Genomic DNA, 23,848 nt, shown 5'->3' on the forward strand with positions numbered 1-23,848 from the left:
CCTAGTTGTAGTTTGGGGACATTTATCCTACCTGGTGGTCTCTGAGCTGCCTGGGCCTGAAATTTGGTGTCTGACATTAATTTGGGAAATTCTCCGTCCTTTCTGTTCCAAATATTTCTTCCGTTCTCGTCTTTCTTCTTGTACTCCTAGTACGCGTATGTTACAGCTTTTGTGGTTGTCCCTCAGTCCTTGGATTCACTGTTTTGTTTTTCAATCTTTGTTCCTTTTGCTTTTAGCTTTGGTTGTTTGTCCTGAGATATCCTCAAGCTCAGACTCTTTTCTTAAGCCCATTGCTTGCGTGCTTAGTCACTCAGTCATGTCTGATTCTCTGTAACCCCATGGACTGTAGCCCATCAGGCTCCTCTGTTCATGGGATTTTTCAGGCAAGAATACTGGAGGGGGTGCCATTTCCTTTTCCAGGGGATCCTCCCAACCCAGGGATCAAACTCGCATTTCCTGTGTCTTCTGCATTGTAGGCAGATTCTTCACCTGCTGAGCCATCAGGGAAATCCAGTAAGCCCATTACGGGTATTTATGTCTGTTACAATGTTTTTTTATGTCTAGCTTTTTTTTTTTTTTTTTTTTTTTGATTATTTCTTAGGATTTCCAAGTCTCTGCTTACTTCTGTATATTTTCTTGCATGCTGTCTGCTTTATCCATTAGAGCTCTTAGCATAGTAATTATAGTGCTTACCTTTATGGTCTGAAAACCCTCCCATGTCTAGGGATGCTTGCTCTGATGCTTGCTCTGTCTCTTCAAACTGTGGTTTCACCTCATGGTATGACTTTGGGTTTTGTTGTTGTTTGTTGGTTTTGTTATTTTTTTTGGCTGCAGAGGGGGACATGGGGAATCTTAGCTCCGCAACCAGAATTGAATCTGTGCCCCTTGCAGTGGAAGAGTAGAGTTCTCACCACTGGACAAGGGACCTCCCTGTAAATTGTTCTTGATTGTGGGACAGAATGTACTATGTAAAAGTAAGTGTTATAAATAGGCTTTTGGAAATGGTGGTGAGGTGTGGCGGGAGGCATTGTTGTATAGTCCTGTGATTAGGTCCAAATCTTTTACTGATCTACCGCTGAACTGTGAATTTCACAAGTGTTTTCCCTTTTTTTCCCACAGTGTTTTTAATTTTTTTTTCTCCCTGTTTCGGTTGGAGTGGGTGGCTAGAACTGCAGGAGCTGGGTCTTTCCCTTCCCCCAGGTCAGTTAGGCTCTGACCATACTCTGCCTGCTAGCTTGTCCTGAAGGTAGGTCTTGTTGAGAACAGAATGCTCGGGTGCATTTCTTCTTCTCTTCCCACTGGAAGAACAAGGGGAATTTTCTTTGGTGCTGTGGGAACCTCACCAAATTCCTGGAGGTAAAACTCATAAAATTGGCGGGGGGTGGGGAGGGGAAGGGGGGCCCTTCTCTGTGAGTCAGTGCTCCTAGAGTTGTTAACCCTCCAAGTTGTCCACAGTAACCTGGATCTCCTGCATTGCAGGCAGATTTTTTTACCGTCTGAGCCACCAGTGAAAGTGAAAGTCGCTCAGTCGTGTCTGACTCTTTGCGGCCCCATGGATAGTCCATGGAATTCTCCAGGCAAGAACACTGGAGTGGGTAGACGTTTTTCTCCAGGGGATCTTCCCAAGCCAGGAATCGAACCCAGGTCTCCCGCATGGCAGGCGGATTCTTTACCAGCTGAGCCACCAGAATACTGGAGTGGGTAGTCTATCCCTTCTCCACCGGATCTTCCCGACCCAGGGATAGAACCAGGGTCTCCTGCATTGCAGGCAGATTCTTTACCAGCTGAGTTACCAGGAAAGTCCCTGAGCCACCAGGGAAGCCTCAATTGTAGTTCAGATGTTCTTAAGTAGCACTGGTTCCCATGGCAGTTTTCATTTCTGGGTTTCTGTAAATTGTTGTTCTTTGTATTTGCCTCTATCCCTCCAGTCTTTCAGGCGGCATACTGCCCTTGTTTCCTGCTCTCTTACAGATGTTAGAAGGGTTGATTTTTCAGTTGTGTGTGCATGCTAAATCACTCCAGTCTTGTCCAACTCTTCAACCTCATGAACTGTAGCTCGCCAGGCTCCTCTATCCATGGAATTCTCCAGGCAAGAATACTGGAGTGGGTTGCCATAACCTACTCCAGGGGATCTTCCCAGCCCAGGGATCAAACCCGAGTCTCCTGCATTGGCAGACTGATTCTTTACCATCTGAGCCACCAGAGTTTGTAGCGGTTGATAATTATCTGATACAAAACATGTAACAAAATATATTTGCTAGATTGTTTTCCAGATTGCACCTGCCCTTTGGCATCCAATATAAAGATTTCCCATAAATATAAACTGTGGTGAAATTCACTTAATAATTGCTTTATATTAATCATTTTTCTCCCCAGCCCTCTTCTCACAGTGGCACCATATTACTAAAAGCTATAAGTACCTAGGATTTGTGCCTCAAATCAAGACATCATTTGGGTAATTTCAAATAATGTACAGCTCTTCATGTAAAAAAGGTCCTTTATGGTCACAAGTCTAAAAATAATTATATTCCAACAGCCTGATATACCATGTGTTAGAAATCACAAAAGCATGGTGTTGACACGTACAATTTTTTAAGCTAAGAAAATGTGAGATGCTGAAGGATGAGAACAGCCATCCTTCTGTGTAAGTTTGCAGTGCTACAAAACTCCAGTAATGACTTTGCTTTTTCAGCTGACTTATCCAGCCCACAGTGGTGGTGGCTTGGTCACTAAGTTGTGTCTGACTCTTGTGCCCCCAGGAATTATAGCCCACCAGGCTCCTCCGTCCATAGGACTTCCCAGGCGAATATACTAAAGTGGGTTGCCATTTCCCTCTCCAGTGGATCTTCCCAACTCAGGGATTGAACCTGAATCTCCTCACTAGCAGGCAGATTCTTTACTCCTGAGCCACCCGGAAAGCCCATTCAGCTCATAGGGACAATGTACTAAATAAGGACCTTTGGAAGTACAAATAACTTTACCAAGTTACAAAATTTTGCCAAATCAAGCTAGTGGCCTATAATACAATAAAAATAATACTTTTGTTGAAGTCACATGTTACTCTCGATAGTTTTCATTCTAAAAATATAATTTTAAGTACCAAAACAGAACATTGTGGTTTTCATAGTGGATTTATAATACTGCAGGATAGTTGATATGAATACAAATACATATGACTGCTGCTCCTGCTAAGTCGCTTCAGTCGTGTCTGACTCTGTGCGACCCCATAGACGGCAGCCCACCAGTCTCCCCTGTCCCTGGGATTCTCCAGGCAAGAACACTGGAGTGGGTTGCCATTTCCTTCCCCAATGCATGAGAGTGAAAAGTGAAAGGGAAGTCGCTCAGTTGTGTCTGACTCTTAGCGACTCCATGGACCGCAGCCTACCAGGCTCCTCTGTCCTTGGGATTTTCCAGGCAAGAGTACTGGAGGGGGGTGCCATTGCCTTCTCCTACATACGACTTTAAAAGTACATAATTTCTCCTCTTAAAAGTAAATTCTTTCCCTTCGCTGTTCACCTGAAACTATGACAATATTGTTAATCAGTCATACCCCAATACAAAAAGTTCAAAAGGAAATAAAGTAAATTCTCGGACTTCCCTGGTGGTACAGAGGATGGGAGTCTGCCTGCCGATTCAGGGGACACACGTTCGATTACTGGTCAAGGAAGACTCCTCATTCTGCGGAGCAGCTAAGCCTGTGTGCCATAACTACTGTAGCCCGTGCGCCTAGAGCCCGTGCACCTCAACAAGAGAAGCCACTGAAACGGGAGGCCCACATATCGCAAGAAGACCCAGCACAACCAGAAATGGAAAAGTTATTTTTTTTAAAGTAAATTCTTTCATGGAAGCTGTTGAGGTTTAATGCACCTGAGCAGGTACGTGTATATAAATTATGGCTCTTCTCTATCTGAGGTTGGTCCCATGCCAAGTAGAGTTTATATGCAGCGAGCAGGGGTTACTCTTCATTGTGTGGCACGGGCTTCTCATTGCAGCGGCTTTTCTTGGGGAGTGTGGGCTGTAGGCATTTGGGCTTCAGTAGTTGCAGCACTGGGGTTCAGTAGTCGTGGCACGTGGGCTTAGCTGCTCTGAGGCATGTGGCATCTTCCTGGACCAGGGATTGAACGTATGTCCCCTATCACGGGCAGTCTTCATCACTGAACCAGCAGGAAAGTCCTGATGCCTGAGCTTTGGAGGATGCTTCAGAGTTTGGTGAGCAAATGAGGTGGGGAGGATATTCCAGGTAAAGGAAATAGCACCTGGAGAATCAGGGACAGGAAGGATGCTGTGTGTGAGAGCTGCTAGAGAAAAACATTGGGGACTGGGAGTGCGGAAGCTTCCCTGTTGCTCACTTGGTAAAGAATCTGCCTGTGATGCAGGAGACCCCAGTTTGATTCCTGAGTTGGGAAGATCCGCTGGAGAAGGGATAGGCTACCCATTCCAGTATTCTTGGGCTTCACTTGTGGCTCAGCTGGTAAAGAAATCGCCTGCAATGAGGGAGGCCTGGGTTCGATCCCTGGGTTGGGAAGATCCCCTGGAGAAGGGAAAGGCTACCCACTCCAGTATTCTGCCCTGGAGAATTCCATGGACTGTATAGTCCATGGGGTCGCAAAGAGTCAGATACGACTGAGCAGCTTTCGCTTTCTTCACTTTGTGGGAGTGTGGAATTTGGGAGAGATGACTGCAAAATGCGGGCATACGCTGGATGTGGGCCTAGACTGTGAATAATGAAAGCACTGACAGCACCAGCTCCCATTAAGTCCTAAGCTTCTGTAAGGTAGGTGCCCTTCTACAAGTGAGGGAAGGGAGGCATGGTTCATTCATATCTTGCATCTACATAGCTAGTAACTGTAGTTGTCCAGGCCATGCGCTTAATCAGTACACCACACTGCCTCCCTGGAGATTGTGGTTATGGTCTAAGCTTTTAGCTTACAGCCAGCAAGAAAACAGCTCCACAACCACCAAGAACTATATTCTTTCAATGAGCCAGAGGAGCAGGAGCCAGACTCCCTCCAAGAGCCTCCTGACAAGAAAGCCTCCAGTCCTGCTGACATCCTGATCTCAGCCTCATTACACCCATACAAGACTTCTGGCCCACAGGACAATAAAATAATAATTTGTGTGGTTTTAGGCCACGCACCTTGGGATGATTTTTTTTATGGCAGCATAGGAATTTAATAGTTCCATAAAATTTAAAATTTTGTTTATCACTGGTATAGAGATGGAATTGATTTTTATATATTTACCTTGTCTCTAGTAACTTTGGTTAACACATTAATTCCAATGCATCCTTTATAGAGTCGTTCGGATTTCCTGAGCTCACACTCAAATCATCTATGGATAATGGCCGTTTTAGACCTTCATTCCCAATCCATGTAGCTTTCACTTGCTTTCCTGCCCTGACAGCACTGGCTGGCTAAGGCTGAGAAGAGTTGAGTGTAGGCATCTTTCTCTTTCTTTATCTCAAAGTGAAACATTTCAGTGTGTTGCCTTTAAGAATAATGTTGGCTGCAGGTTTTTGCAGATAACCTTTACCAGTTTGAGGTGGTTGCCTTCTATTCTTATTGGTTGGATCTGGAATTTATCAAGTGCAATTTCCTTATTGTTTGGCCCCACATGTAGCTTTTATTCCTCATTAACATGGTGAATTGTACTGATGGGTTTCCTCAAATTTTTATTTTATTTATCTTTTTGTGGAGCGAGGGGAATGGGAGCCTGGAAAGATAAGATTGTGCAGAACCTTTGTAGACAACAACATAGATTTTGAAAATTATCCAAAAGTGCAGTGAGAAATCATTTCAAATGTTCTAAACAGAGTGATGACATGACCAATTTTTCAGCTGTGGAGAGTCTAGCTTGAAAAAGGACCACTAGTGAATGCAGGGAGGTCAGCATATTTCATACAAAGAGGGTGATGCCTAAGATTAAGGTAGCTGGTGGAGGTACACCTCAGGTGCAGGTCAGTTTTCAGAGGCAGAATTGATGGGGCTTGCTGATGGACTGACTGTGGAGGTACTCGGGGAAGGTGCACCCAGCAAGGACGGATGACTCCTAGGTTTCTGACTGGAGCGGTGGAGTGAACAGTGACACCACCAGCAGCAATGTCTGCTCCCAGCAGAAAGTCTGGGAGCGGGTGAGACTCTGAGGTGTGTGTAGACAACTAGAAAGTTGTTTGTAACAAGTCAAAGTGAGGTGCAAGATGCTCAAGTGGAGATGGCAGGTAGGCAGATGAATTGTAGCTTGGGGTTTGTGGGAGAATCTGACCTCTAACTATACATTTCAGAGCCATCAACCTATAGATGTTATTTCAAGGCATTGGGAGACTGTGAAGAGCCTCCCAGAGCCTCTAGGAACATGAACAATTAGAAGTTGAAGGCAGTGGGAGGAGCGTAGCAGATAGTGCTATTTGATTCTGTATACGTAGAATCAAAGGTGGCCCGAAGGATCCAGAATAGGTGTTATTCAGTCATCAAGTCGTGTGAGACTCTTTGCCACCCCAGGGACTGCAGCATGCCAGGCTTCCCTGTCCTTCACCATCTCCCGGAGTACGCTCAAACTCATGTCCATCGAGTCGGTGATGCCATTCAACCATCTCCTCCGATGTCATCCGCTTCTCCTCCAGAATAGATGATGAAACTGACAATTTAGAAAAATCAGCCAAAGTTTGAAATCTCTAAGACAGAGGAGAGACTGAAGGGCTCAGGTGGAGGGACTCGGCTTGCAGGAGGAGGAATGAGTATAGATGAAGGCGTGGTTGACTGGTTGGTGCAGGGGAGAGGGAGTTGAGGGAGAATGGCTTCAATTTTCTCACTGAACTGTGGAAAGAACAGAGGAGGGGCATGGGAGTGTTGAATATATAGAATAGCTGATGCGGGTCAAAGAACAGCAAGCCTGTCAGAAGGTTGCTGATAACACTGGGTCCTTTCAAGGTTTACAGGCATTCAACCAGCTCAGTTGTGTGATTTTCTTCTAGGAATACTTGGCTCTTGTGGTGCAAGTAGAAGGCAGATGGAAGGGCTCACCCAGGTCTTGTTCAGAAGGGAAGGATTGTCACGATGAAGCCCTGGATAGGCTAGGAGTGGGCTGATGGATCAATGGATTATTTGATGAGGTTGAAGAATTAAAACTGTGGCGTGTATTTCAGGAGGTGAATTTGAAAACGTGTTCAGGAAGTGCTAGGTTGTGTGGCCTCCAGGAAAACAGGCACCAAGTCTGTGTGGTTCCCTCTTGCATCTTTAGCTCCTAACAGTGCCTGGCTCACAGCACATGCGGCCGACGATGTTCGTTAAACTGAAAGTAGTGTTCCGAGGAGAACAGACGCCCTGCTCCTGCAACGACACTCATTGTTTACCTCCTTTGTGCTGTGGTCCTGGACCTCTTCGTTAGACAATGAAGTCTACAAATTAAGATGAACAGCTAAAAGTCATGCTTATTGAAAGTGCTCAGTGGCCAAGGACAGGGTCAAGAATGCAAATAAATGCAGTCAAGACTATTAAAAGTTTTATTTGTTCTAATGTCTTGTGTTAGGTCATTTTTTTTCTCTTTACAACTCTGTTCAGTTTCTGAGTCTACTCCTCAGAGTAGTACAGGTTTCCTCTTCTGCCCTTTTTCTCACTCTGAATGGGGTTGTTCTTTTCACGGCTCCCACTTTCACCCTGGTGGAGTTAACATACCAACCCATCACTCCAGTGCGGCTTTTTCGTCTCTTCTCTCCATGCTGTGGACAGGGGTCTCCTCAAATAGTCCCTGTTGGTCCTACAGTCTACACATTCAAACCAAACTCAGGGTTTTCCCTTTTCTCTCCTCTCAGACCTGCATTTGACAAATACAGTCTAGCTGTCCCGTCTCTGTCTTCCAGATTTCGGGATCTTTATATGTAAAAAGGGTGTTTGGCAAAGGTAAGATTTTTTTGGGGGGGGGGGGTGGAGGGGCATGGAGCTAGGGATGAGAAAAAATTAAAAAACTAAACTTTCACAAAGTGGCCCAGTTTATCGGGTCAAATCCACAACACAGGTAATTACCCACACTCCTGCATGTGTGGGTTGCTTTCTCTGAGTCCATTCACCTCTTCTGCTATATTGAGACCCTGGTTTTCCGTTGGGCCGTTTACCCTTTCAGTCACATAGGCATGCTGAGCTCCAGAAAGGACCCAGGTAGGTTGAAGACCATCCCGTTTTCCTGGCTGCGGTGATGGCTCAGAGTTGGGCACAAGCTCTAATTTGGGCGCTGGGAACAAAAGCCAGGATTTGAGCAACAGCTCTTGTTCTCTTCTTTGAATGGCACCCTCTATTTAAATAATAAGAATGCTATAACATGAGGCTCCATGAAGACATCCTTGGGGCAAAAGGGGCCCCCCTTGTGTGGACTGAAGACGAAGTGGACTCTGGAGAAGGGAGAGCCTAGAATCAGCAAAAACACACGTTTTTGAGGATGCTGAGTAACTGGACCCATCCTCTCCCTCTGGACTTCCAGTCTTGAGAGTTTCCAAATCCCTTTGGTCTACCTGAGTCTGATTTTCTGGCATTTGCAGATTGAGAGTTCTAGCCCCAAAACTCAACAATCCCACTGCCCGGAGAGAACCACTCTCAGCACTTCGGGTTTCATTGGCTCAGAGGTTAAAGTGTCTGCCTGGAATGCAGGAGACCTGGGTTCAATCCCTGGGTAGGGAAGATCCCCTGGAGAAGGCAATGGCAACCCACTCCAGTACTCTTGCCTGGAGAATCCCATGGAGGGAGGAGCCTGGTAGGCTACAGTCCATGGGGTTGCAAAGAGTCGGACATGACTGAGCGACTTTACTTACTTACACATTCTAGTGCATCTGTACTTACACAATTTTCTTTTACTGGTAACAAAATTAAGAAAATATATGTACCTTTCTGAACGAAATACAGAAAGTACTTCATTCAGTATTTTAGATGATAATACTGTTCACCTTTTATGTTAACCAAATCTATCATCATTTTAAATTACCGCCTAATATTCCATCCTCAATGGACAGGAGTTCTGAGCAAACTCTGGGAGATAGTGAAGGTCAGGGAAGCCTGGCATGCTGCAGTCCATGGGGTCACAAAGAGCTGGACATGACTTAGAGACTGAACAGTATTTGATTCGAGGAATATGCCATAATACAGTGAATTTCCTATAAGGAACACTCATTTCTAGGTTTCATATTGTAAATCTGCCAGTCTTTCACACTTGTTCTATTTTCTCTTTAGGTCCTAGAAGTACAGTTGCTGGATCACAGAATATGTGCATTCTTTTTTTTTTTTTTCCCCACATTTTTTGGAGCATTTATTAGGTGTCAGGCACTGTTCTAAGCACTTTAGCTGTGTGAACTTATTTAACCTAACAATCTTCTAAGGCATGTACCACTCTCCCCATTTTACACAGAAGGAAACTAAGGCAGCAAAAGGTTAAGTGTCTTGTCCACACTCACGCACTTAGTAAAGGGCCAATTCAGGATTTGGATTCAGGCCCTTCAGACTCCAGAGTACAAGTGCTCTCTTCCACGTGTAGCAGCTGGCAGGCCTGTTCCCCACTGGGGCCCAGGGTAGAACTCTGGCCTCCCCAAGGGCTGACTGGAACCTCTTCCCAATTACCCACAGCCCTGCAGGCCTGACTCAGCGCATGGAGCACTGGTGGCCTTGAAGCCTGGCATGTAGAGCCTGTGCCTCTGAAGCTGTGGGGTTTCCAGTGCAGGGGAGAGCGCTGGCAGGGCAGGAGTTTCCTGTTGCTGCCATCACAAATTGCTGCACACTTAGAGGCTTTAAATGATGCAAATGATTATGTTACAGTTCTGCAGGTCGGAAGTCTGACTTGGGTCTCTAAAATCAAGGTGTCATCACGGCTGTGTTCCCCCTTAGCATGCTGGGGAAGAATTCACCTCACCTTTCCCAGTTCCTAGAGGCCTCCTGTATTCCTTGGCTGGTGGCCTCTTCATCTTCAAAGACAGACACAGCAGATCCCGACCTTCTGGTGTTGCTCCACCCTGACTCTGCTTCCTTCATCCTTTCTCTTCCTCTCTCTGGGACTTCCTGGGTTGCTTCAGAGGCCTGCTGCAGGGAGGGGTCAGAGGTGCCTCCTTGTCCTTCTTTGCAGTGTAAGATTCCAGTCCCACCACTACCTGGGGGCAAAGGTGGTCTTGGGTGGCACTCCATGCCAGGCACCGTGCCCAGCTTTGCAGCTTCTGGAGGACACAGCAGAACTGGCTCTGGCCCCTACATTGGTTCACATTCTTTGTCTGCCGCACAGTGGACATCCCACCTGGCTTTCTCAGTTTCCCTGAAGGCAACCTCCCCGAGGACCTGTTTAGACACTCAGAATACGTACATTCTGAAGGCTCTGATGTATTCTACCACATTGTCCTCCAGAAGTGAAAGTCGCTCAGTGCGTCCAACTCTTTGCAACCCCAAGGACTATACAGTCCATGGAATTCTCCAGGTCAGAATACTGGAGCCTTTCCCTTCCCCAGGGGATCTTCCCAACCCAGGAATAGAACCCAGGTCTCCCACACTGCACGCTGATTCTTTACCAGCTGAACCACAAGGGAAATCATATTCCCATCAGCATGAAGATTGGTATGTTTGACAGACAGAAAGAGGTGACTAGGGCAAAATGCTTGTTAAACAGAAAATCCTCACTTGTTTCCTGAATATTTATTGAGGGTCTATTGTGTGTACAACATGGTGATAGGTCTGGGGATATACTGTAAAGAAAGCTGAGTGCTGAAGAATTGATGGCTTTTGAAATATGGTATTGGAGAAGACTCTTGAAAGTCCCTTGGACTGCAAGGAGATCCAACCAGTCCATCCTAAAGGAGATCAGTCCTGGGTGTTCATTGGAAGGACTGATGTTGAAGCTGAAACTCCCAATACTTTGGCCACTTGATGCGAAGAGCTGACTCGTTTGAAAAGACCCTGATGCTAGGAAAGATCGAGGGCAGGAGAAGGGGACGAGAGAGGATGAGATGGCTGGATGGCATCACTGACTCAATGGACATGAGTTTGGGTTAACTCCGGGAGTTGGTGATGGACAGGGAGGCCTGGTGTGCTGTAGTTCACGGGGTCTCAAAGAGTCGGACACGACTGAGTGACTGAAGCGAACTGAACTGAACTAAGGACTCCTAAACTTGTTCTCTGTATTCTTCCTTCTCCCATGATGGCAAGTTTGGGAGAATGTCTAGCTCTGGGGATGAGTTAGCCAACATTGCACATCATGGTGCTACATAAACAATGTCAGAGAATACTTCAGGGGAGGGGGTGTCGCATCTCGGCACAGAGGGGGACATCATGGCATGGAACGCTGTTCACACACACCTCCTTTTCTATACTCTCCCCTGTACAGACGAGGCTAGAAGCCTGGGAACTTGACTCCCCTCGCCAGGAGGGTTCTGCTAAGGGGCCGCCCATGGGAGGCACTCGTGGGAGGCTAGGCGAGGAGGGAGGCAGAAGCCGTTGTGTCCTAAGCAGACACAGGTGTGCAGGCTCCTGCAGCAGCAGACAGCCCAGGGTCTGCAGAGTCAGCATCGGGGTGTGTTCACCTGGGCCGCTCGGGGCTGCAGCCGCTTCCCCTCAGTTCCCCATCGCTGGGCAGTTCAGCCTCTCTCCCGTTTGCCCCTTTGTCCTGTGAACAATTTCATAACCTAAACCTCTATACTAAATTCTGTTTGAAATATCTAGAGCGGTTTGCTTTCCAGATCGATGGACTAGCCCAATGTTAAAATTACCTTTCAGCTCCCATCGGGTATGGGTTGTGACTGAGACCCAGACAGCATCTGTCAGTACGTCTTAACGGAGACAGTTTTTTCCAGAAGCAGTGGAAGAGACCGCTGGCTGGTTTGTTTTTTTCCAGTTAAACAGCAGGTGAATTCTGTGACTGGCTTTGAAAGGGCCACTTTTATGGACAACACCTATCTTCAACACTAGAACCACACACAGGAAGATGAGATACACCCACCGTGATGGGCACACGGAAACTGAAACTGGGCTGTGGAAACATAAACCTCCCTGTACCACTTTCCTAACACACACACAGAACATACGTCTAAACAACTGAAAAGCAGAAAGCAAAACGGCGGGCACTGACAAAACTGTTGACATTCTTTCTTTGCCGAGTGGACACACAGTTGAATCCATACCATGAAAGTGTTCACTGGAGGAATTCCGTGGCAGTCCAGTGGTTGGGATTCTGTGCTTTCATTGCCTAGGGCCTGGGTTCAGTACCTGGTCAGGAAACTAAGACCCCAAAAGTTGCACAGTGCAGCCAAAAAAAAAAGAAAGAAAATGTTCTTCCGACGTGACTACCTTGTTGCCAATAGAAGGATCTGGGACCCTGCCCTGCTGTTTCGTGAAAACCATTCAAAAGTCAAAGCGCTAGTCACTTGGGCGTGTCCGACTCTGCAATCCCAAAGACTGCAGCCCGCCAGGCTCCTCTGCCCATGGGATTTCTCAGACAAGAATACTGGAGTGGGTTGCCATTCCCTTCTCCAGGGGATCTTCTTGACATAATGGCACAGAAATATTAAATCAACCCATAAACTCACCTTTCTTTTCACATTCAGAGAGACTTGAATATGAAATGTGAACCAATGTTTAAATGCTCCAGAATGTAAGTTATCATTTTCAGACCCTTCTTTAGTAAAATCAATAGTGAAAATATCTTTATTGACATCTATAAATAAAACCAAACCTAGAAAAATGGACAAGAGAGAGTAACAGCTGCTTAACTTTTTTCATCTCTGTCTTCTCCCTCACTGTCGTCGTCATCATAATAAAAGATATCTCGAAACAGGAAGACGGGCTTAGGGGCTGCTGGAGCCTGGATCTCAGTCCCTTTTTTCTCCATCTTCTTCTCCAACTTCTCTTTAAGCAGCGGTAGACTAGTCTCATACAGGTAGTCTATGATCTCTAAAGAAAAGAGATTGAATCTTGAGATGGTCTGACGATGCCTCTTTTCAAAGTCAAGGACAGAGGGTGCTTATGATGATAATGTATCGCTACTGGCTTTACTGTGTGCCAAGACCCAGCTCTTACTGGTTCACTCACAGTCCCTCGTTCAACCTGCTAAAAAATCCTTTGAGAGGTAGGCGCTATTGTTTACCCATTTTTCAAATGAGGCATAAAGACATTATGTACCTTGCCCAAAGTCAGGGAGTCAGGAGGGTAAAGTCAGATTCAAACCCAGGAAGCGGGGTCTGCTGAATGCAGGAAGCGATCTGTCACACGCTACAGAGCAGGGTATCAGTCAAGCCAGCAGTTCCCAAACCCTGATGCTGGGCAGGGTGTTGGCGTCTCTGCTGTGAGTGTGTTAGAGAAAAATCTAGCCTCTGGACCCAGCCTAGACATTAGGATGCACTGTATCTGCAGTGAAACCCAGGGTAAGTCCCCAACATAGCAACCTTCAAGCTGAGAACTCTCAAAATACGAATATGTGTTTGCATCTCCAATTGTGCAAGTTAGCTCACGTGTCTGGTGTACCTTGTCACATGAGCACATCCTCTGCAAGTGGTTTTGCTTTTGTGTACTTTACAGTACACTACTTCCTCGCAAATCACTCACAAAAGGCTGCAGAGAAAGAGCTGGGCACATCCGGTTGTCTGTGAAACAGTGTGTGTGCAGGCACGTGGTGTGAGCGTGTGTGAGTGTACGGTGTTTGCAACCCAGGATCACTCGCAGTTACACGTCAAGTGCTTGCTAAGTGCCCAGCACCCTGGTGACCACATTTTACAAGTCTGTCAGCTCTTCTAGTACATTCAAACAAAGGCGGGGGTTGCATGTGTGTGTGTTCACTTGCTCGGTTGTGCCTGACTCTTTGCGACCCCATGGACTGTAGCTTGCTAGGCTCCTCTGTCCATGTGATTCTCCAGGCAAGAATACTGGAATTGGTTGCCCTTTCCTTCTCCAGGGGATCTTCGTAACCCAAGGATTGAACCCACGTCTCCTACATTGGCAGGCAGGTTCTTTACCACTGAGCTGCCAGAGAAATCCCAGGTAGGGATTATAATTTGTCAGTTTTCAATTTGAAGAATCCGAGGTTCCCAGAAGTCACCTGCCCAAGGTCACATGACCAATGTGTGCCCACATGTGCTGTTTTTAACTATTCAATTACTAAAAACACTGACCTGGGAAAGTCTTCTTCTGCCAAAAGGGAACGCAGGTAGCTTTCAGTTTATAAAACTTAGTTTGGACGTAAGACGGGGGAACATCCCTTTAGAAAGGAAAAGGTGTCAAAAAGTTAGTGGCAGTTCAAAATAACTCATTTCAGTCCTGTGTACTAAACGCGCTGATTAAGGGGTGGTCTACAGACACAAGTAGCTTTCTTAATCCTCCTGTCTACACATGTGTGAGAAAAATAAAACACATGAAAAGCTACTGTTCACTTACACACATACAAAAGGAAGAAAAACAGCAGGACAATAAGATGAATTCTGTCCAAACTAGAATAAACTACCAGAAAGGAAGACAAGCTGTAACACTAGTGTACACAGGCTGATGCTTACGTGTCATCAGCCTGGCTCTCTGAGCTCGCCACGGAGCAGCCACAAGCCTCACCATCGCTCTGCGAGGGGGCTCTGACTCTGAGCCCTCACTTTGGAGATGGGGAAACCGAGGCACAGAGAGCCAGCCAAGGTTTTCTAGCTGCGAAGGGGAAGGGCTGGGACGTTGCTTGGGTCCATTCCAAATTCTACACTTTTTTGGCTATCAGATTTTTTTTTAATTGAAGTTAATTTATAATATTAAGTTTCAAGTGTGCAGCAAAGTGGTTCAGTCACACACAGTCACACACACTCTTTCCTCAGATTTTTTCCATTATAGATTAGTACAGGATATGGAGCATAGTTCCCGCTGCTATACAGTACGGCCTTGTTGTTTATTTTATATAGTTGCATATGTATGTTAATCCCAACTCCTAATTCTTCCCCTCACCCCTTCCTATTCTCCTTCGGTAACCATAAATCTGTTTTCTGTGTCCATGAGTCCGTTTCTGTTCGTAAATAAGTTCATTTGTATCATTTTTTTAGATCCCACATGTAAGTGACATCACATGATATTTGTCACTCTTTGACTTATTGCACTTGACTACGATAATCTCTAGGTCCATCTATGTGGCTACAAATGTCATTATTCACAAGTCCTACACTTTAACTACTACGGTTAGGATAACTATATGTTTGTCACAATGCAAAGGCAGGGGTCTGGATTTTTAATTTTGCAAAGCTAAAGAACGTGGACACTTATGGTGTGCTGGTGAGTCAAATTCATTTTCCACTTACAATAAGCAGGATGGAAACAACCAAATCTTAAAAACTTTTTTTTTTTAATTGAAAATTCGCTAATGTCTCTTCCTGGGCATGTGAAAGTGAAAGTCACTCAGTTGTGTCCGACTCTTTGCGACCCCACAGACTATACAGTCCAGGGAATTCTCCAGGCCAGAACACTGGAGCGGGTAGCGTTTCCCTTCTCCAGGGGATCTTCCCAGCCCAGGAGTGGAACCCAGGTCTCCTGCATTGCAGGTGGATTCTGTACTAGCTGAGCCACAAGAGAAGCCCTCCTGGGCATGTCTTCCCCCTTAAACCATAAAAGTGTGACATAATTTGTTTTGACAGTTAGCTAATCTAGATGTTATATGATCAGCGGGAATAATTTGATCTGCTACACATGTGGAAGACAGCTGGGCTCTTTATGCCTCTTTGTGGCAGCGGCGGCTCGCCGAGCACACTCTATGCCCCACGCACTGTCCCCTTCAGTCCTGATTATGGACGCGTTCAACCATCCCACAAATAAGGAATGGTGGCGCAGAGACAAGCAGGGGGCCCCCCGATGAAGGCCGGCTAAATACCAAGCAGAGTCCCAGGGTTTGATGCCCGGTCCGTCTGACTGCAGAGGCCAAGTTCTAGGGCATCCGGAAAACCTTCCTTCTTCCCACAGTGCCCTGTGCCAGACTGCTCTGCCGATCAAAGCTTGGGCTTCAAGAAGTAACAGTTTCCAGTGAAGTGGGTGTTACATCTCATTAGGCAGGGATGCTGTCTTTAAAATCCTGCCTAAATAGTTCATGAGGGAGGCTTCAAGAACCTGAGGGGACCAAACTTTCAATGTAATTATTTTCACTGTTTTAATTTATTATTAAAACTTTGAGAACGTTCTACTGCCAACAGTATTTGACTGGATGCCATGAGGTCTATTTTATAGCTTTGAGATTCCTAAATCTCTTTTTTCTTCTTTTTAATCTTTTGGCCATGCTGCACAGCATGTAGGATCTTAGTTCCCCGACCAAGGATCAAACCCACGCCCCCTGCATTGGCAGTGCGGACTCTTAACCACCGCATCTCTAGGGAAGTCCTGAGATTTCCAAATTTTAACTAGAACATTCAATATTTAAGTATATAATTCTACTTAAAATCACTAAAAATCCACTTTAAGAAATGTGATTTGAGGCAATGTTGCAAGATACCCAAACACTTATTGGAAAAGTCACGGTTTCTCAAACATGGTTTGATATGGCAAAGGGAGAGATGTATCCACGTGAATACTTTTTGGGGTGGGAGTTGGTGGGGTGCACAGCAGGATCCCCTTCCTTCAAAGCTCGACACCTCCCCCTTAGGGACCCATCGACTGAAGAACAGATGGCGTGCTGCTGAGATGAGCTAGAAAGAAAGCAGACGGTTTGAACTGCGGGCGTGTGTGACTCTTTACAGGGCCTGCCACTAAATGATTTCAATGCCAAGTAAAAACAAACAACCAAAACTGATTGTGCTTTGTCCATAATCCTGAGATGTAAATAACTAACCACTATGCCTTATGGTTTGAAACTCCAATACTTTGGCCACCTGATGCGAAGAACTGACTCATTTGAAAAGACCCTGATGCTGGGAAAGACTGAAGGCGGGAGGAGAAGGGGATGACAGAGGATGAGATGGTTGGATGGCATCATCAACTCAATGGACATGAGTTTGGGCAAACTCCGGGAGCTGGTGATGGACAGGGAGGCCTGGAGTGCTGCAGTCCATGGAGTCGCAAAGAGTCAGACACGACTGAGCGACTGAACTGAACTGATGCTTTATGGACTATGCTTTGTCCATAATCCTGAGATATAAATAACTAACCACTAGAACCAGTATACACCCTTCCTAATGGATCGATGACAACCTCACATCAGCAGCCACGCTTCTGAAAGGCAGCCAGGCTGCGGGAGCCCTGCTCCCTGCTCCACCGTTCAAACCTAAAGGCCAGAAGGTCCCTCAATGCCCCGCTTCCCAAAGCCCACCAACCCTGAGCCCCACAGTGCCTGCCAATCTGCTGGGCTTAGAGGCACAGGGCTATGCCGGCCAGCTTTCCCTGCTGGGCCAGCAGCAACTTCATATCTTAGGAGGGGTGGCCTCTCCTTCACTGGCTGAAAATGCAAGGACTGTAGCAACAAAGGCAGAGAATAACAGCGGATGAGAGTGAAATGGCACTCCTCAGGTGAGAAATGCAAATGATCAGCACAGCGAGGCCTGGAGAGGAAGAGGAACCTGAGGGGGTCTCAAAATATCTCCCTGCAGCTGTTTCCTACCACCAAGAGAGAAACTGTCACTTTTCTACAAGGGGAAATGAGGCAGAGCCCAGGGGTCGATGTCAGAACCACAAGCATCAGGACAAGCTGGGACCTGGTGAGAGAGACACAGCCCCACCCATGAGGGACTCCCATGTAAAATATAAAACTCAAATCTAGCCGTGAGGGAGCCTCCGATAAGCTTCAGCTGGGGCAAGCTCTACAGGACGACTAGCCTGTGTTCTCCCACAGTTTGAACATCATTGAAGACAAAGGGGTTAACAGATACATGCTGCTGTGTATAAACAAATAAACAACAAGGACCTCGTGTACAGCCCAGGGAACTATATTCAACATCTTATAATAATGGAACAGAATGTGAGGGACTTCCCTGGTGGCCCAGTGGTGAAGAACCTGCCTTCCAACGAGGGGGCATGGGTTCGATCCCTGGTCAGAGAATTAAGATCCCACGTGCGGAGGGGCAGTGTCACAACAAAGACTTAGTGTAGCCAAAATAAATACAACTTTTTTTTTAATGGAAAAGAATCTGAAAACACACACACACACACACACACACACAAAACTGAACCGCTTTGTTGTAAAACGTTGTTGTGAAACAAATCAACAACACCGCAATGACAAAAAGAAAGAAAGACAAAGGCAGGAGAATTTTGCGGATTAGATGACGCTAAGGAGACAGATCCTGGGTTGGATCCTAAGATGGGGGAACGTGCTTCCAAGGGCATTTCTGGGACAACGGGTGAAATCCGCGTGGGGCCGTGTGTTAGAGAAGAGCACTGCACCCACGCAGACGCCCCAGGCGTGATCACTGTGCCGGCTGATGCAGGGTACCATCCTTGCTGAGGACACATTGTCCACCACTAACTCTCAAGTGGTTGATGGAAACAATTCTATTCCCTTGGAACAGGGAGCAGGAGGGGCACAGGGAGGGAGGGATGACAGAGGCAACGTGGCAGATGGCAGGAGGCTGGTGATGGGTGAGGGCCACGTGGGTTCCTCCTGCCAGTCGTAACTGGTGAGTTCTTTAAGGGACTCTACACACGTTTCATTCACTCTTCTCAGGTGTCCTGGGGGTGGAGATGGGGGCTGGAGTAGAGGGAGGGATGGTATGATTAACCTGGTCTGGTACTAAGGTGGGGCAGGGGCAGTTCACCAATGCATTACATTTCATAAGGTTCATAAATATAATTCATAAGGTGAGTAACATAAGCGGCATGAACTTCAGTCCTGTTCTTTGAAGTCTGATAGCCAGTCATTTATTAGAAGTCACCTCTTATCTTTTCATTAGCTTAATATTAAACAAATGGCCTTACCCTATGATGCTAGCAAGATCTTCCCAGTCTATTTCATTAACATCTTGCACATTTATTTCGTACAACCTATGAGAAAAAAATAAAAATTAAGTTTTCAAGCCAAAATTCAGCATGATGGCCATCTTCATGGACTCACAGAATATTAAGAGCTGGAAGGCCTCAGCGTGTCCACCTCTGTTCCAGCTCCCTGTGTTACCCAGGCCCAGTGGGCAACACAGGCAGGCAAACCCACGGTTAGCCCAAGGTCACGGGGTACGTGAACTCCAGACCAAAAAGCCTCCTCTCCTCCTCCTGAGCCCTTTGCACCTCCCACCAAGCCATGTTGCCTCCTCAAGGTAAAAAACATTAACTTCACAGTTAATGTTCAGTATCCTATGATAAACCATCATGGAAAAGAATGAAATATGAAAAAGTGTATTGTATATATAGAAATATACATATATATGTATAACTAAATCACTTTGCTGTACAGCAGAAATTAAATCAACTTAAGACTTCCCTGGTGACTCGGACGGAAAAGCGTCTGCCTACAATGCGGGAGACCTGGGTTCAATCCCTGGGTTGGGAACATCTCCTGGAGAAGGAAATGGCAACCTACTCCAGTATTCTTGCCTGGAAGATCCCATGGACAGAGGAGCCTGGTGAGCTACAGTCCAAGGGTTCACAAAGAGTTGGACACGACTGAGCGACTTCACTTTCACTTTCCTTTCATACTTCAATTAAAAAAAAACAAACACAAGCTCACCATCCAACGCAGACACACAGGAGTAGTGACCGTGTACTCAGCACTGACTATGCGGCAGACACTGGGTTAAGGCCTTGTACCCACAAATCCATTCACCCTCGACACTATCTGATGAAGCTGGTGGGACTGTGTCTATTCTGCAGACCAGGAGATGGACTGAGAGCTCGGGTCTCTGTTGGGACCACCAACACGATGCACCCGCACTGGAACCCAGGCCCGCCTGACTTGAGAGGCCCCCCTTGTCTCTGCTAGTCCCTCTGGTAGAGAAATAAAGGGGGGCGGACATCCCCAGCCAGGCCAGCATGGAGAACGAGGAAGCCCACCGAGGAAGGAGCAGCGCCATCCCTGACAGAGAACAGGATGAAGGAAGCTGCACAGGGTGCCCAGAATCCAGGGGCTTCTTCTGCTCTTCGGCGCCCCTCCTTTGACACAAGCCCAGGTCCATTAGACCCACAGGCTTGGTTAACTACTCTTTGCCTAGAGAGAAAAACAGGTAAAACAGTGTCGCTGTCTGTTTCTGTACCTTTCGATCAGATTGATCTTGGCCTGCAGAGCGTTCACTCCTCGGTACACGTCCCGACCGTTCGTCATCCTCTTGGTTAGAATTTCCGTCCTGTGTTAAAAGAAAAACAGTTTACTTTCAGGGTCAAGTTTCCATGAAGATGTCCTTTGTTTTCCTCATTGAAATTGTCCTTATTCAGGTTGTTGTTCAGGCTGTAAGGTGGTATCTCAGTGGTGCTTCCTCCAGGATGAAAGTACCTAAGTTCCATAAGGAAGGCTGAGCACCGAAGATTCGATGCTTTTGAATTGTGATACTGGAGAAGACTCTTGAGAGTCCCTTGGACAGCAAGGAGATCAAACCAGTCAATCCTAAAGGATTCATTAGAAGGACTGATGCTGAAGCTCCAATCTGGCCACCTGATTGGAAGAGCTGACTCATTGGAAAAGACCCTGATGCTGGGAAGGACTGAGGGCAGGAGAAGCGGGTGACAGAGCAAGAGATGGCTGGATGGCATCACCAACTCAATGGACATGAGTGAGAAAACTCTGGGAGACAGAGGAGGACAGAGGAAACCAGCATGCCGTAGTCCATGGCGTTGCACAGATGGACATGACTTAGCGACGGAGCAGCAACCCAGTCCCGAGGCATCACACTCTCCAGCACTGACGCAGCCCTCAGCCTTGGCTCACCTCCCCTCAAGTCATAGAGAAAATTAAAGAAATATTTGGAAAAATTTAAAAAAAAATTGTCCTTATTCAGAACTACTTTCTAACTTTTGCAACCCATCACTGCTAGCATTTACCACCATCAAGAATATACTTGTTTTTAAGTGGGAAAGTACAAATAAAGTGATAGAAAGCTGTTGATTATTTATTGAAACTGGATGATGGATACAAGGAGTTCTAAGTTAGCATGTCATAAAATTTTAATGATAAACAGTTAAACAAAGGAAGAAATAAAAAATAAGCCTGCTTGCTGGTGCTAAAGGGTGCTATGTAGACTCAATTTATTTTTGCTTGCTTATAAAACAGGGACATGGCTGTTATTACCTTTGAGCTGCTGAAATACCAAATAAGACACATTGAGTAAAGTGATAAATGATTCAATGATTCCTCTAAGGCTCAAAGGCTCCTAATGAAAGCAGGAACCTAATTAAAAATATTTAAAAAGTGCTTCTCTTAAAGAGTGAAATTTGTCACAATCTGATGGTCACAAGCTGTGACATTTGCTTTCCTGAGAAGAAAAGAAGAAGAAGAAGAAAAAAGAAAGAAGATACATGACGCACGTGCAGAAACCGACACTTCCTGGTCGGCTGCCCACGTCCCCTGTTTTGAAATGTACCGCCTGATGCCACGTCAGTGTTTCATGAAGTAAATCGATGTTCAGTGTTCCAGTTTTCTACATTTTCTTCCAATTAAAAGACACCCTGCATGTTATTTAGTTACACTGATTCTGAGGCGTGGCCCCTCTTGGTGGTTTCCCTTCTAAGACTGGCGTCTCATCTCTAAGGCTTATCACCCAACTCTTTTTCTTGGCCACACGACTTGCAGGATCATAGCTCCCCGAGCAGGGATCAAACCCAGGCCTAACCCAGTGAAGGCATGGAGTCCCAACCACAGGACACCAGGAAGTCTCATTGCTTTTTGTTTGGCCACAACCTACAGCAAGCAGAACTTCTCTAACCAGGGATTGAACCTTTGGCCCCTGCGGTGGAAGTGCAGTCTGAAACCAGTGGACAGCCAGGGAAGTCCTCCCACTTCTTTAAGTCTAAGATACCAGAGGTAGAGAGGTCTCTGATTCCTCCACAGTACCCATTTCCTCACCTAAAACTTTATCTGTTCTTTGGAGTTTATGTCCTGAGGACAGTCTTCTAGAAAAATAAATAAGTACCCTACAGCAGAGCTGCAAGGTATATACACGGTACACAGTATAATCTAGGAGTTTGCTTTTAATGCACAACATGCCCACTCTGGAGTCCATTCTTCTTTAACAGTCACGTCGATGGAGCCCCCTTTGTGCAGGAGGCCTGGGGCGTGAGCTGCAGGACCACTGCTGCAGGCTATCATGTTGCAGCTGAAAGTTCAGCTCAGAGACTTTCCAGGGCCGGGAAACACTGCCCCAGGCAAAGAATGTGCAGCCAGAGCTGGACTGAGACTACTACGGATGCACCTAAAAACTTCTAGGTTGAACGTATGACCGCCCTGCTTCGGCAAAGGGGAGTCTGAATGAGAAAGAGAAAGCCAAAGTCAAATATAAACTATTAGATATGAAACAGACACACAAGGTCCAAGCACAGAGAACTGCACTCAGTATCCTGTAAATATTGGAAAAGAATTTGAAAAATTCTCTCTACATAACTGAATCACTTAGCTATATCTCTGAAACTAATACAACGCTGTAAATCAAGTATACTTCAATTAAAATAATGAAAAGAGTGAAAAAGGTTCAAGTTATTTATGAAGTAGCTACACGATGAATCAGGGTTGGCTAAGTGCCACCTTACATCAGACACTGACATCGAAGTTGCTGGAGCCGAGGATCAGAGAGGATTCTTCTTGACCTGCAAGGCTTTCCACATGGCAGTTACAGGTATTCTTAGTGACCTCCCCAGCCCACCCACTCACTAGAAACTGCCGAGAAGGGGGAGGTCGGCACCTTGTTGAGATTTAGGTAAGAAGCCTCAAACTTACCACTTACTTTTACACTGCATCCAATTCCTGGTCTCCACTCTAGCCTCCACTTCTACCCAGGATATGCCTTTGTAGAGCTTCTCCCGAACAATCGACAGGCGGCCTTCAGGGTTCAGCTGCAGTTTAGAATCCATCTCATTTAGCTCCTGGGGAGACATTTTCTTCAGGATCACTTCTTCAACAGCCTTGATTAGTTTCTGGGTTTCCGTCTTGCTCCAAGCACCATGATTAATTTCTGTTGACATAAAAGGATGGTCTTGAAGCTGCTAATCTATTTGCTTTCAAACACAGTATTAAAAACACGACGAGAATGACGGAGATGTGTCATGGACATCGGTCCAAACCCACACAATAGCTAGAGAGGTTCCTGCCGTCGACTGTGGACTCCGGAGGGTTGAGATGTGCCACCGTCGGTTCATGGATTGTAACACATGGGCCACTCTGCTGGGGGGCGGCTGATGGTGGGGGAGGCTGTGCGTGTGAGGGGTGGGGGCATACAGGAGAGCTCTGTACCATCCTCTCACTTTAACCGTGACCCCAAAACTGCTCTGGAAAAACAGTCTTTAGAAACAAAAAGATACATCAGCCTCTTTCCAAAAGATAATGGGCAACATCTGAATACACAAAGAATTTACATGCAAATCAAGATGAAACTATGAAAGTGCCCATAGATTCTTTTTAAGAACCAAGGGTGTGTATACACGCACATGCGCTCACACACATACAACCAATGGCCAAAAAAAACCACACCAGAAAACCACACCCTTTCTTAAAGCAATCTATTTTTTGTTTTTAACTTTGAAAAAGCTGTTCATTCTTTCTAAGAGTAATCTCTCCTGCAGGCAGCGTGAGTTCCCTAAACACTTAGTGGGAAAAAAAGCAGCCAAAGGTCTCCCACGTTATACGCGTAACTCCCCACAAGAGTTCCTAGAGTGGAGGTCACGGCGCAGTGAGGCCGCTGCAGCACGTGACAACGAAGGCATCTGAGAACCTCGACAGCCAATCATCGCTGCAGGCGCCAGAGCACCCAGTTCACTCTTCTCGTCTAGCT

General features: G+C 46.2%; 1 protein-coding gene across 5 annotated transcripts in view; it reads right to left on the bottom strand.

The window, feature by feature from the left end:
- TTF1 (transcription termination factor 1) overlaps window positions 12,634–23,848 on the bottom strand; it is a 28,178-nt gene continuing 16,963 nt past the window's right edge. For 4 of the 5 annotated variants that reach the window (XM_013968024.2, XM_013968023.2, XM_013968027.2 and 1 more), the window contains 5 exons: window positions 22,798–23,032; window positions 20,129–20,218; window positions 18,861–18,926; window positions 14,117–14,202; window positions 12,641–12,902 (listed from right to left, as the gene is read on the bottom strand). In XM_013968024.2, the coding sequence (XP_013823478.2) occupies window positions 12,718–12,902; window positions 14,117–14,202; window positions 18,861–18,926; window positions 20,129–20,218; window positions 22,798–23,032 (662 nt within the window). In that variant the 3' untranslated portion in view covers window positions 12,641–12,717. Of the gene's footprint in view, window positions 12,903–14,116; window positions 14,203–18,860; window positions 18,927–20,128; window positions 20,219–22,797; window positions 23,033–23,848 lie in introns of all 5 variants that reach the window. The other variant, XR_001296314.2, reaches the window with a different exon arrangement.

The sequence above is a fragment of the Capra hircus genome, chromosome 11, assembly GCF_001704415.2.
Source record: "Capra hircus breed San Clemente chromosome 11, ASM170441v1, whole genome shotgun sequence".
Taxonomy (NCBI): domain Eukaryota; kingdom Metazoa; phylum Chordata; class Mammalia; order Artiodactyla; family Bovidae; genus Capra; species Capra hircus.